At 60.0% G+C, this 12,377-nt stretch overlaps 1 protein-coding gene across 1 annotated transcript in view; it reads right to left on the bottom strand.

Moving 5' to 3' along the window:
• PHLDB1 (pleckstrin homology like domain family B member 1) overlaps positions 1-12,377 on the bottom strand; it is a 36,899-nt gene that overhangs the window by 5,288 nt on the left and 19,234 nt on the right. Inside the window, 12 exon segments of the mRNA XM_084807094.1 lie at positions 157-297; positions 612-1,051; positions 1,253-1,351; positions 1,430-1,507; positions 2,307-2,413; positions 5,822-6,072; positions 6,317-6,427; positions 6,521-6,676; positions 7,518-7,646; positions 10,424-10,561; positions 10,798-10,938; positions 11,206-11,478. Coding sequence (XP_084663220.1) covers positions 157-297; positions 612-1,051; positions 1,253-1,351; positions 1,430-1,507; positions 2,307-2,413; positions 5,822-6,072; positions 6,317-6,427; positions 6,521-6,676; positions 7,518-7,646; positions 10,424-10,561; positions 10,798-10,938; positions 11,206-11,478 — 2,064 coding nt within the window.

Below are 12,377 nucleotides of genomic sequence, written 5' to 3'. Positions count from 1 at the left end.
GAAAAACCAGCAAGATGCACCACTGTGCTCAGCGAGGATGGGTGGCGGGGCGGGGCGGGGCGGGGCAGAAATGCCCTGAGCAGCTGTGCTGCAAGGCCAGGAGCATCCCTCCTCCGCTCCCTGGAAACGCGGGCTGGGCGCGGGAGTGGCACAAACCTGGGGGCAGCTGGAGGGGCAGCGCAGCGCTGGCAGCAGAGCAGCCGCCGCGTCTGCCGCAGGGGAGCTGGCGGGGAGCCCCGGCCCTGCGGCCGCCCGGCCCCTGCCCAGGAGGACTGCAAGCTGGTCAGTCGTCACATACTGCGCAGAGAGGAGAAGCAGCGTGAGCGGCTGCAGGCCCCGCCGGGGGGCGCCCCTCGCCGAGGAGCCCAAGAACGGGACGGCGGGAGGGTGGTGGTCACCGGAGGGGCGGCGCCAACCCTCCCTCTAGGGCGGCCAGCCTACAGGCCCCGTCTGTGCTGGGGCCCCGCAGGGGCCAGGCGGGAGTGGCCCTCTGGTCACCTCCCAAGCGGCCGGCCGGAAGAAACGGCCTGGTCAGGGGTGAGCAAGGCCTCCCTGCCCCCCCAGGAGGTGCCCCACTCGCAGCACACACTACGGCTCGGGTGGGCGGGTACCTCATTAGCAAGTGGGGGCGAAGGTGGGGGGGTGGCGGGAGAAGCGCGAGCATCTGGCCCCCAGCTGCACAGCCTGAACGCGTCACCTGGCCTCCTGCACTCCTGGAAGCAGCCAAGCAGAGGAGGAGGATTAGGCAGGTGTGGCGCACGGCCTGGCCCGCGCTCAGGCCCCCCAAGGGCAGCCACCGCGACGCATGGTGAGCCGAGAAGGCCCTCCGCTGAGGCCTGCGCGAGATGGCAGCGGCTCGGGGCTGAGCCCAGGCCAGCGGCATCTGCCTGCGAGAGCTCCCCGGCGGGCAGGGTGAAGGGCCCACCTGCGGCGACTACTGCCGCCCCCCCGCCGCAGCACCGAGGCCAGCCAGTGGGTGCCGGCCACAGGCGCGGGCAGGAGCAGGCCGTGACGTCTGCGCCCACAGCCTGGCCAGGTTGGGGGCACCACTCTGGCGGGGGCACCCAGAGGCAGTCAGCAGGCAAGCAGTGGCGGGGGTGGGGGAAGCAAGACCCTATTCCGGCGCCACAACTCGGTGGAAACCCCAGTGCCTAGCTCAAAAGCCAGCTGTGCACGGAGGGGGAGCGTGCACGCATGCAAGCCAGCAGCGCATTCTGAGGCACGTGCCACGCAGCAAGCCCTGCACCATTACCTCGGGCACCATGGTGTGGGGCTGAGCGGAGGAAGCCGTTGCACAGAGGGGGCTTGCAAAGCCAGCCCTCTCCTCCGACTTGGAAAAAGCAAGCGACTCCTAGTTTGGACAGGAAAAGCCGTACGGAACAGGAGCAAGGGGGGGGCAAGCTCCATGAGGAGGTGGACCGGGGCTCACCTGCCTGCAGTTGCACCACGGAAGGCGGATCAGGGCTTGTGACAACCAATCCAGGGGCAAACACAGAGCCCTGAAAACCTGTGGTGGGGGGAGTGGGAGGGCGCGTGCGCACAGACCCCCAGCCTCCTGTTTGCCAAAGGAGACCAGGCTGCAAAGAGTCTGGGCAAGTCCTGTCCAAGCTGGAGGCAAGGCAGGAGTTGTGGGTGGGCCTACCTGCCCCCCCCCGCCCCATTTGACCATCTGTTCTGAAGCCCCCATGATTGCTAGCAACCTCAGATTTTCCCAGAAAGAAGAAGCGGAGAGGAAAGTGAGAGGCCACAAGAGACGGAAAGGCAGATCACCACCAAGGATATAGAAGATAGTGTCCAAGTCTGAAAATCATGAAGATAACGGCAATACACATTAGGGGAGTCCCCGTTGTCACAAGAAAAAAAAAAAGGAAAATGTGTTGCCACAACTGCCCCCGCTGCATTCTCCATGTGGACATTTTAAGGAGAAGCACTGTAAAATGCAGGTGGTATTTAATTCCTGAAACAACGTGACAGATCTATAAAATCAAAGCACTGGAGGAAGGGTCCCGACAAAGGCGGTTTTAGAACTATTTCATGGGAGCCCTGCTGGCTGGGGATGATAGGAGCTCTAGTCTAACACATCTGGAGGGCGCCAGCATGGAGGAAGCTGCATTGGCATCTACTGGGAAGAGATGATCAACGCCCTTGCAGGACATCTCACTCCAGCAACCCCAGAAGCAGGGAGGCAGGGACCCCAGCTCTGAGGCAGAGCACAGGCCGGACATGAAGGAGACCACAGGTTCAGCCCCTCCCTGGTGTCTCCAGCTATCAGGTGTCAGGGCTGGGGAAGAAGCCCCTGCGCCCACCCCGCTTGAGAGCTCTGGAGAGCAGCTGCAGCCAGCCGGAGTCCACAGCACCAGGCTGGATAGCCCACCGGTCTGACTCAGGACAAGGCAGTCTCCCACACTCATACCTTGGGAAGAGTAAAACACACATGCTGTGAATGGAGAACATGGGTCCTGGGGATCTCAGCCGCTCCCAGCATGCCTCCCTTTAGTCCTCTCTGACATCAGAGAAGGACTGGCACCTATTATTTATTTATATGTATTTATTATATTATATTATATTATATGTATGTATTTATTTATTAATATCCCGCCTTTTCCCCAATACTGGGACTCAGTATTGAGTCACCTACGGACCTTTCCACAGGCACAGACAGGAAGCTTGTGAGAGACATATGTATTTAATCCATTCCTTTGCTGCCTTTCAAGACCAGGGTCTCATGAGGGTGGTGTAGGGGGTGGACCTCTTTCTCCACTTCCTGAGAGGGAGATGCAAAAAAATCCTGTGACTCCTGGGAAAAAAATGCAAGCCCTATTGAAAGCATCTGGGTAAAGATGGAAGAAGACAGAAGCAAGCCGTCGCAGTAATGGGGGATTTCAATGACCCTGTGATCTGCTGGAAGTCTAACTCTGCTAAGAATGGAGCGTCCAGTGAATTCTTGCCTTGTTTTGCTGACAACTTCATCTCTCAGCAGATGGAGGAAGGAACAAGGGGGCCCACTCTCCCGGACTTAATCCTGACCAGCAGGGCCGACCTGGCTGATGAAGCGAAAGTGGCGGGAGCCTGGGGCAAAGCGACGGTGTCATCTTGGAGTTCGTGATATCAAGGGATGTGAAACCGGAGCACAGTTGGGCATGTACCCTGGACTTCAGGGAAGGGGATTTCAAGAGCTCAGAGGAAAGTTGAGCGGGACCACATGGCTAGGAACTGTGAACAAGAGAAGAGCTCAAAGGGGATGGGAGATTCTGAAAAGCAGGCTACTGAAGGCCCAGTCGCTACCTATCCCCACGAGAAGGACAAACAGGAGATGTCTAAAGAAGCCAGTCAGCCTGCACAGGGAGCTCCCTGGTGAGCTGAGACATTAGAAGGATGAGTGCAGGAGATGGAAGGAGGGATGCGTCACCAAGGAGGAGCCCAAACCTGTCAGGATGGTGTCAGGCATGCTAAGGCTCCGAAGGAGCTGAGGCTTGTAGGGGTGCTCAAACCAAACGGGGCTTCTTTGGCTATGTTTGGAGCGAGGAGGAGGGGAGGAAGGGCAAGGAAGGGCCTACTGCCGGGGGAACACCCAGAGGAGACGGCCAGAGAACACCCAGAGACTTCAGAGGAGTTCAAGGCTGCAGGCCAGAAGAATTGCATATCCCGGGGTGCTGAAGGAGCTTGAGGACACTAGTTCAGGATCGTGGTCTGTAATCTTAGAGAATTCTTGGAAGACAGGCGAGGTGGCAGAAGACTGGACATGGGCAAAGCTTGACCCTATCTTCCAAAGAGGGGTGGGGAACGGGGATCGAAGAAACTACAGACTAGCGAAATTCTAGAATGGTTTGTTAAGCAATCAATCTGTGAGCACCTAGAAAATAATTCATTGATTACTAGGAGACAGCAAACCTGGTCTCCTTTTTTTGGATAGCGTTACTGGTTCAACTAATCCTGGGAATGCCATGGACATGTCTTTCAATATTGGCAAAGCTTTTGACAAAGTCTCCCATGATCTCCTTGTTGACAAGGTGGTAAAATGTGGGCTGGATGATGCTGTCGTTAGGTGGGTCTACAGCTGGCTGAATAACCTTCCCAAGCCAGTGCTTCTGCGTGGCTCCACAACAAGCCAGAGGGAGGCCGCCTGTGGAGCGCCGCAGGGCTCTGTGCTGTTCAGTGTTTTTACGAATGGCTTGGATGAGGGCAGAGAGAGGTGCTCATCAGATCCGCACATCACATGAAACTGGGAGGGGTATGCTGGAACACTGGCCCCAAACCAACAAGATCACATTCAGTGGAGATAAATGTAAAGTCCCTACCTTTAAGTACAAAAAAAGTCAAAGGCAGAAGTACAGGATGGGGGAGATCTGGCTGACGGTAGTCCATGTGAAAAGGGCCCAGGTGCCTTAGCGGATCAGAAGCTGAACATGAGCCAGCAGTGCGATGAAGCTACCCAAAAAGCTAATGCAGTCTTAGGATGTTAACAAGAGCATAGTGTCCAGATCATACATAGTAATAGTTCCACTCTATTCTGTGCTGGTCTGAATACAGTTCAGTTTGTGTATAACCTTCTTAAAATGTGGCACCTAGAACTGGACACAGTAGTACTTGGTGCCTGTTCTGGGAGCCACATCTTAAGGAGGATGTACACAAACTGGAGCATGTCCAGAGAGGGGTGACCAAGAAGGTGAAGGGTGTGGAAACGAAGTCTTAGGAGGAATGGTTGGAAGAGCTGCGTATGTTTAGCCAGGCGAAGAGAACACTAAGGGGACATGATAGCAGCGTTCAAATGTCTGAAAGGCTGTCATGCAGAAACTGGAGTGGATGTGTTTTCTGTTGTTCCCAAGGCCCGGACTAGAACCAACAGGTGGAAATGGCAGGGGAGCTGATTCTGGCTTAACTTTAGGAGAAAATCCTCACAGTGAGAGCTGTTCAGCAGTGGAATAGTCTCTGCCCTGGGAGGCAGGGGGCTGTCCTTCACTGGAGGCAGGCAAGCAGCGGCCGGGAGGCCCTCGGCTGCATCTGCATCCTACATGGCAGATCCTGTATTGACAATGGGCTGGACTAGATCTCTGTGGTTACTTCCAACTTGATGATTCTAAGATTGAAATATCTGATTGGAAACGCATTGCATGATGCCTTTGGGCCCCTTTGCTTGTTTTTGTGTCTGAGTTTGTGAAAGGCTACTAGGGTGTTATTGTGAATTTCAGATATATTTTTAATTAGGGCTGCTGCCTGATTAAAGAAATCTTAGCTGCCAAATCAAATGGGCTTTAATTGGTTCACAATGCAATTCTATATAGGTCTACTCAGAAGTGAGTCTCACCGAGTTCAACGGGGCTTACTCCCAGGAAAGTAGGTATAGGACCATTGACTAATTAACCAAATAAATCTGCATAAATTTGCATATTACTCAACCAGTAGTTTTGAAGAAAAAGCTTATTTTGATTTCTGCTAGTTGGGCCCTGAATATATGCTTCAGGGGACACCATCTTAGAAAAGCCCCCCCTGCCCTTTCAGTACGGAAGCAGCAGGCCAATTCCAAGATGGAACTGACCACCAACTGTGGCTCAGTTAATAAGACACCGTTTTAGTTGATTAAAAAGGTTTTCAATTGATTAACCAAACTGATCAATCAATTACAGTCCGCAGTCCTCAACACCTGTTTTAAAAAGGCACGCTGCGAGAGAGGGGCTGGAACACCGGGGCTGGACGCGGCGCCCGCTCCTGGCGCCTGAAGCACCGGCGCCTCCCCCACAGAGCTCCTGGGCAGTGCGGGACACTCTGCCTCCTGGCCAGCGGAACCCGCCCTCGCCCCAGGACACAGCGCGAGAGGGGTCACGGCCATGCGCTCCACAAACCAACGCCGAAGCCCCCGCCCCCCGCCGCAGTGCTAGGGGCTTGGGGGGCACACAAGTCTGGAGGCTTGCCCAACTCAAGGCTTCGGGAAGCTCTGCTGAAATCCACCTGGGAAAATGGGCTGCCGCCATGGAGGCCCGTTACCTCTCGGAGGGCTGCCGAGGCCTTGGGGAAGCCGGAGCCCCCCGTGAGTGCGTGGTACCGTCTCTCGAGCACAAGCAGGGCCTCCTTCTCCTGTCAGGGGAAGAACAGGGAGAAGCGCTTGAGCGGCGTGCTGTACTCCGGCGCCCCCCGCCCCTGCCGGGGCGAAGAGCAGAGCCACAGGCCCAGCTCCACCCAAGTCCCCTTGCCCAAAGCCCCGGGGCAGCCCAGATGACTGGCAGAGCAAGCCGCCAGCCCCCACTCCCCTCCCCGGCCGCCACTCCTAGTCTGGGCCTCCGCCCCCGCCCCCGGGCTGGCAGCGCCGGCCGGCTGTCACCTTCTGCAGCAGCTGCAAGGTGGTGCTCTTCTCCTTGCCCAGCCGGTCGGCCTCCTGGGCAGCCTGCAGCTGGATCTGGCTGGCCTGGCTCTCCAGGGCTGCCACGCGCTCCTGCGAGGGCAAGGAAGACACCGAGGCTGAGCGGGGCCCAGAGCCAGGCCTCCCCAAGGCTTCCCTTCCACGGCCCCACGCCGGCCTGCCCACCTTGCTCCGCACCGTGCTGCGCTGACTCTCGGCTTTGCTGCGCAGAAGCTGCTGGCTGAGCAGCTCCCGCTCCTCCTCCAGGCGGCTCTCCTTCTCCAGCTGCTGGAATTCCAGGTCCTCAAAGAGCTTGGTCTCCGTCTCCAGTGCCTCGGCTTCCTGCAGGGGGAGGCAGCCGCGCAGCCAGGCCTCAGAACGAGGTGTGGGCTTGCTGGCTTGGGGAGGGCATGGAGCGAGGGAGGGACCACTGGGAGAGCCTCCTCAGCAAAGCTGTGCTTCGTACAGGCTGCACGTCCAGTCGCCACAGGCAGCCACCCCAAACTTCCCGGTGTCGTTGGGCAAATGGGACAAGTGCCCGAAGTCTGTAGGGGTGGCAGAGGAGCCCTAGGCTGCTCAGACCCTCCTCTGCGTTTCCCCAGGGTGACTGCAGCCGAGGGGCTGTTCTGCATGAGGAGGGAACAAACACCTCCAGACATTCCCAAATGGGGCGAGGAGAGCTCCTTTCCCTGGAAGCGACACAACGGCCAAACAAGGACGCCATCCTGAGGAAGCAGGGAGGCAGAGGCGAGGAGCTGCTGCGCCTGGCAACATCCCCGGCGTTCTTCTGCTGCGCAGGAAGGGGCGCGGGTCAACTTCCAGCGGGCACAGCCACTCTGTGCAGGCCCAGACGTGGCTGGCCTGGCTGCGGCCCTGCTGGGCTCAGCCCGCTTCCGGCCTCAGCCCCGCTGCAGGGCTCCAAAGACAGGCACGGCTCCAGCCCACTGTTGCCCCCTGCTCCCCAAGCTCCTCTCAGACCGCTGGAAGGCCACGGAGCTTCCAGAGGCGACCTTCGTAAAGCAGAGCTGGAAGGGGGCCAGGCGGGGGGGCGGGCGAGGGGGCGGGCAGCCCTGCTGAGCCCCCGGTGCACGGGCCAGCCCGCCCTGCTTACCATCCTGGCCCAGGTGCGGAGCGGCTTCCCTGCCCCAGCGCAGGTGGAGATGGGGGCGGGGGAGACACTGACCCTTTGCGCCTGGTCCCGCAACTGCTCCCTCATTGACTCAGGGCACTTATCAAGCTGGCTCCGGAGCTCAGAGTGCAGCGCCCGCAGTCTCTCGAGCTCCTTCCTTTCCGCATCAACCTTTGCCCTCTCCTGAATCCGGGAGAAAACAACACACGGAAGAGAGAGAGGGCGAGAGAGAGAGAAAACACACACACGCTCAAGAGCAGGCCATGCAAAGCAGAGGGTTAGCAAGGGACTCCGACGCCAGCAGGGCTCCTGGGCGTCCACTGGGGACCCCGTCTTGCAGCTCAAAGCTGCGTTGCCTAGAGAGCCGCCTGCCCGTGCTCCTCTGCAGCCAGTCCACTGGCTGCTGTTGTGCCTGGATGGGACCCCCGGCACCTCACCAGCTGCAACTCTCCCCGGAGTGACTCAGTTTGGGGGCCTGTCCCCAAGACGTGGGCATTTTTGAGACAAGACCCCACCAGCCAGCCCCACCCCAGCCATCCCGAAGCCAGCTCCACCACATGCAAGCCAGTGCAACGTTTGAGACACAGAACGAGGCCCTGACCTCTCAGAGTTAGTGCAGCCCATTTCCTGGGGGTTCTGGGTAGTCTGGGATTCATGTGAGCGGGTTAGTCACGGCAGAGGGGTCAGGCCCATGCAGGATGGTGGGCACTTCATCACCTATGACCAGGGCTGTGTGCCTGATGCGACTCCACAGGGTGGAGCAAACCTGCAGGAAGTGCCGGGGTGCACTACCGGCCTCTAGAGAAACTCGGCTTGCATTTTGATTTTTCAAAGAGCAGGTTCCTAGCCCTTATGGCTGCAAAGAGAAGCATCAAGTCGAAAGCGCTATGGGCAATGCCTGCCAAAGTCTCTGAAGCAGATTCCTAAGGGCTGGGAGGCTTCTGGGGCCCTCCTCATGAACCAAACCAGAATTAGTCATGCAAAATACTTAACATGGAAGGATAAATTATGCAGAATGAGAGAAAAGATGCAGGTTTGCATAATTTATACAGGTTGCAGAATTGAGGATTTTGTGGTGCAGAACGCCAGTCCTTTTGGGCTGAGAGTGCTCTGCTGATGCATCAAACAAGCCCCTAAATATATGGTCGGGACACAGAATTCAGCTTTCAGTTGGAGTGGGCTGAAGAAGGGCCTAGCCTCATTCCTATGAAGAGGCTTGGAAGCGCTCAGGACAACTCTCAGCTACTCAGGGATTCAAAGGGCCACGGAGAGCCAGAAACAGCGACATACAGGATGCAAACCAAAGCCAACCAAATCAAGTTTGCATGCTCCAGTTTTCTTCAGGGCAGAACATCATGCTGTGTGCGTGCGTGCGAGCGAGAGAGAGAGAGAGAGAGAGAGAGAGAGAGCTGCTGCTGCTTTTTTTTTGGACATATACACAGGCCTTTCTGCAACTCTGGACTTGCCCATCCAGGCACCACACATGGCCCCTCCCTCCGTCCACGCACAGTGTCCCGTGCAGTTCCCAGTAGCCACGCAGCCTGCTTTTGTCCCCCCCCCCAAAGATAATGAGCATTCACACACCTGCCCACCGACGCCACACTGCAGGGGGCCCCTGCGATGCACGGAATGTGCCATCAACAGATGGGCTGGTTCTCCCCTGTCCTTAAGGAATAACCCCAGGCTGGGTTAACACTGGGCAGGCCGAGCCAAATCTGGTTTCAGCATGATTGGCAGATCCCAACCTCATCTGTCAGTTTTAGCAGCACTAGACGGACGTGCTGAAGGTTCCCAAGAGGCAGCGAGCCGGGACACCTGCCGCCTCGGGGGAGCGGGCCGGGGCTTCCGCGGGCAGCACACGGGGCAGACGGCATACCCCGCCTATGTCCACAGCACTTGCACAACCATCTTCCAAGCCGCCCAACCCTTGGCGATCTCACAGCTCCCCAATGTGGAGTGAGGAGCCAGCCTCCCCCTGTGTCAGGCCTGGTGCCCCATCCCTGCTGGGCAGCCCCTGGGGGCCGTGCCTGGTGGAAGGGAGACTTCGACACCCGCAGGACGCCCCGGCTTTCCCTGGGGCCACGGGCAGGCCGCAGCCACGCTCTACTAGGGCCACCCGGGAGGCCGGAGGCAGGGGGGCAGGCAGGCAGACATCAAAGCGATTCCAGGCAGGGAGACGCAGAGAGAGAGAGAGAGAGAGAGAGGTGAGGGGGTTAGAGCTGGTTAGTGCAGGCGGGTGATTAGCGGCCGTGCTGCGCAGGGCGTGTGCTCCTCTCAGGCTCCCTGTGCGAGCAAAGGTTCGAGAAAGGCTGGCTACGGCAGCCCCAAACAAGCGTTTGGGAGGCTGCACGCCAGTGAGCAAGGGAGCATGGTGGGCGGGAGCCAGGGCCCCAGGGCGTCCTTCTCCAGCAAGCACAGCTTCCCAGGGGAGCCAGCCAGGATGCTGCCCTCCGCACAGGTCCTCCACAAGCCTCTACTCAGTGGGGCTCTGCGGTCTTGGGGCGCTGGCGCAGGCAAGGAAGGGCTCAGCCTCGGCAGCGCCGGGTGGGTCCAGACGGGCACCCTCTCAGCAGCAGAGCCTGGCCAGACAAGAGGCCTCTGGCTCCGGAGCCCGGAGAGAGGGCTTCCCTCTGGAGCGTGAGGAGAGGCATCCCGGTGGGCCGAAAGCGCCCAGAGGGACAGCCGTGGCCAGACACCCCAGGCGGGTGGCCACTGCTTGAACCCAGTGGGGAGGGGATGCACACGAGGCCCTGCCAGGGCTGCTCTCGCAACCACAGCCCACCCTCTGTGCAGCAGCCCGGGCGGGACCAGGCCGCCTACGCAGCGGGGGCAGCAGGGCCAGGTGTGGGCCACGTGGGGCAGGGCACCTTGGCAAGGAAGGCGGCGCCCGCCCGCCCGCCCGCCCTCCGCACAAGGGCAAGGCTGGTGCTGGGGCAGGGAGGCCCGTGCCGGCCACTCGCCTTGTCCCGGACGCGGTGCATGGTGGCATCTAGGCCAGAGAGCCGCTCCTGCAGGTGCTGGACCGCCTTCTGCTCCTGCTGCAACTGGATCAGCTCGGCCTCCCGCTCCCCCTGCAAGAGGGCCCGCTCCATCTCCGCCTGGCCAGGGCAGACAAGCGGCTGCATCACACGGGGGCGTGTGTGTCCAGGGCGCACCTCCAGCCTGCCCACGCCCCGGGAGCAGCAACCTCCGCCAGGCCTCTCTCTCCACGAGGAGCCGGATGGGGGCCACAACTGTGGGGCTCGGGGAGCTTCCCAGGCAGCCCTGAGCCCCAGCCCCCTCCAGGCACCAGCGGGCCCCTCCTAGCCCTCCGACCCCCACCACCCCGCCTCACCTCCCGGGCCGCCTCCTGCAGCTGCTGCTCCAGCTCCTTGGTGCGGCGCGCGAGCTGCTCGATGCGGGCCAGGGCGTGGCTGCGCTCCTCTTCCAGGCGGGCTGCCTCCTGCCTGGCTGGGGCGCCGCGCGGCTCCTCGTGCTGCGGAGACCTTGGCAGCTCAGCAGGTGCAGCCCCTCCCTGCGCCCCCTGCCCCTGATGCCTGCTCATCCAGGCAACTGGAGCCGGGATCTGCCAGTCTCCCCAACGCAGTGGCGGAAAGCCCCCCAGCCCCCCCGCACGTGCCGAGACAGGCCCACAGGCGGCGCGCGGCTCTGCAAGCGCTGGGGGAATGGCGGACAGGGCGGTGGGGAGCGCTCCCGTGAGGGCGCCCCGGCCCCCGTGCTGGGATGCTCCCGCGCCCCTCACCTCGTGGCTGGCACTCTCCGTGCTGCTGCTCTCCTCCGTCAGGTTCTCCTCGTCGGAGCGCTCCAGGTTTTCCTGCTCTGGAGGCCCCAGGGACCGCGCCAGCTGCTCTCTGGCAGGCCCAGGACCACGGGAGCCCTTGGAGGGCCTCCTCCCCGCTGACTGGGCAACGCTCTCAGCGGCGCTGGGGAAGGCGCGGTGCTCCCAGCCCCCCTCGCCATCGCCGCGCGTGTACTCAGCGCACAGGCTCAGGATGGTCTCCAGCCGCTGGCGCTCCTGAGCAAGAGGAAGGGAGGCAGCTGCTGAGGGACGGGGCAGGGGGTGCTGTGCACCCTTGTCCTGCCCCTCCGTTTCCCCTGGGCAGCTGGCTGCCACCGTGGGAGCAGAATGCCGGACTAGCTGGCCCTTGGTCTGATGCAGCAGGGCTCTTACGCTCTTCAGAGGGACCTTGGTCACCTTGGCACCCCAAGGCCCACAGCTCCACAACGGTCCTGGGCAGGCCCCAGCACCACTGCTGCTGCTGCACAGGAGCCACACTTGGCTCCTCCCCACAGCCCACGTTAAGCTCCACAGGCGAATCCCGCCCCCCTGGCCCTCCCCCGGCCCCCTTTGCAAATTCCCCAAACACCAAGTTTTACCCAGTTTTTTCACAAAGGGGAAAAAAATTACAAACTGAAAACATGGTGCTACTTATTTTCGACCAACAGGCTCATTAACGTTTTGCCCAGCTTGTTCAAGAAGTATAGACAAAACCAACCCAAGATGTTTGGGCTGTGAGCAAAGAAAACAAAAGGCCAGGCGTGTGAATGCACAAACATGTGACACAACCCACCAGGAGGGTCTCGCGCACAAGCGCCCTCGCACAGAAGAGCAGCTCCGAGGGGGAAAGCGGGGCAAACAAGAACCACTGTTGCCCTTAAGGCCAGAACTTGAGGGGGCTGCCCTGTGACACAGACTGGCAAGAGATTCAGGGAAGATGAACAAAGAAGGAAAAGAGCAGGGCGGGGGGAGGAGGGGAGAGAAAGGAGGAAAAAGGCAGAAACAGAGAGAGAAGGCAGATGGGCGGGCCCTCTTTTTGGGATCGTAAGCCTGTGGACGGGGACGCTTGTTTTATTGATTGAACATACGCCACTCCGGGACCCCTTTTGGCTGAGAGGCAGGATAAAAAGCATGGA

Source organism: Heloderma suspectum, chromosome 6 (genome assembly GCF_057233095.1).
Source record: "Heloderma suspectum isolate Gila_16-S chromosome 6, 16-S_ref, whole genome shotgun sequence".
Classification (NCBI taxonomy): Eukaryota; Metazoa; Chordata; class Lepidosauria; order Squamata; family Helodermatidae; genus Heloderma; species Heloderma suspectum.
The sequence above is the reverse complement of the archived record's forward strand: the minus strand, read 5'-3'. Positions and strand labels throughout refer to the sequence as shown.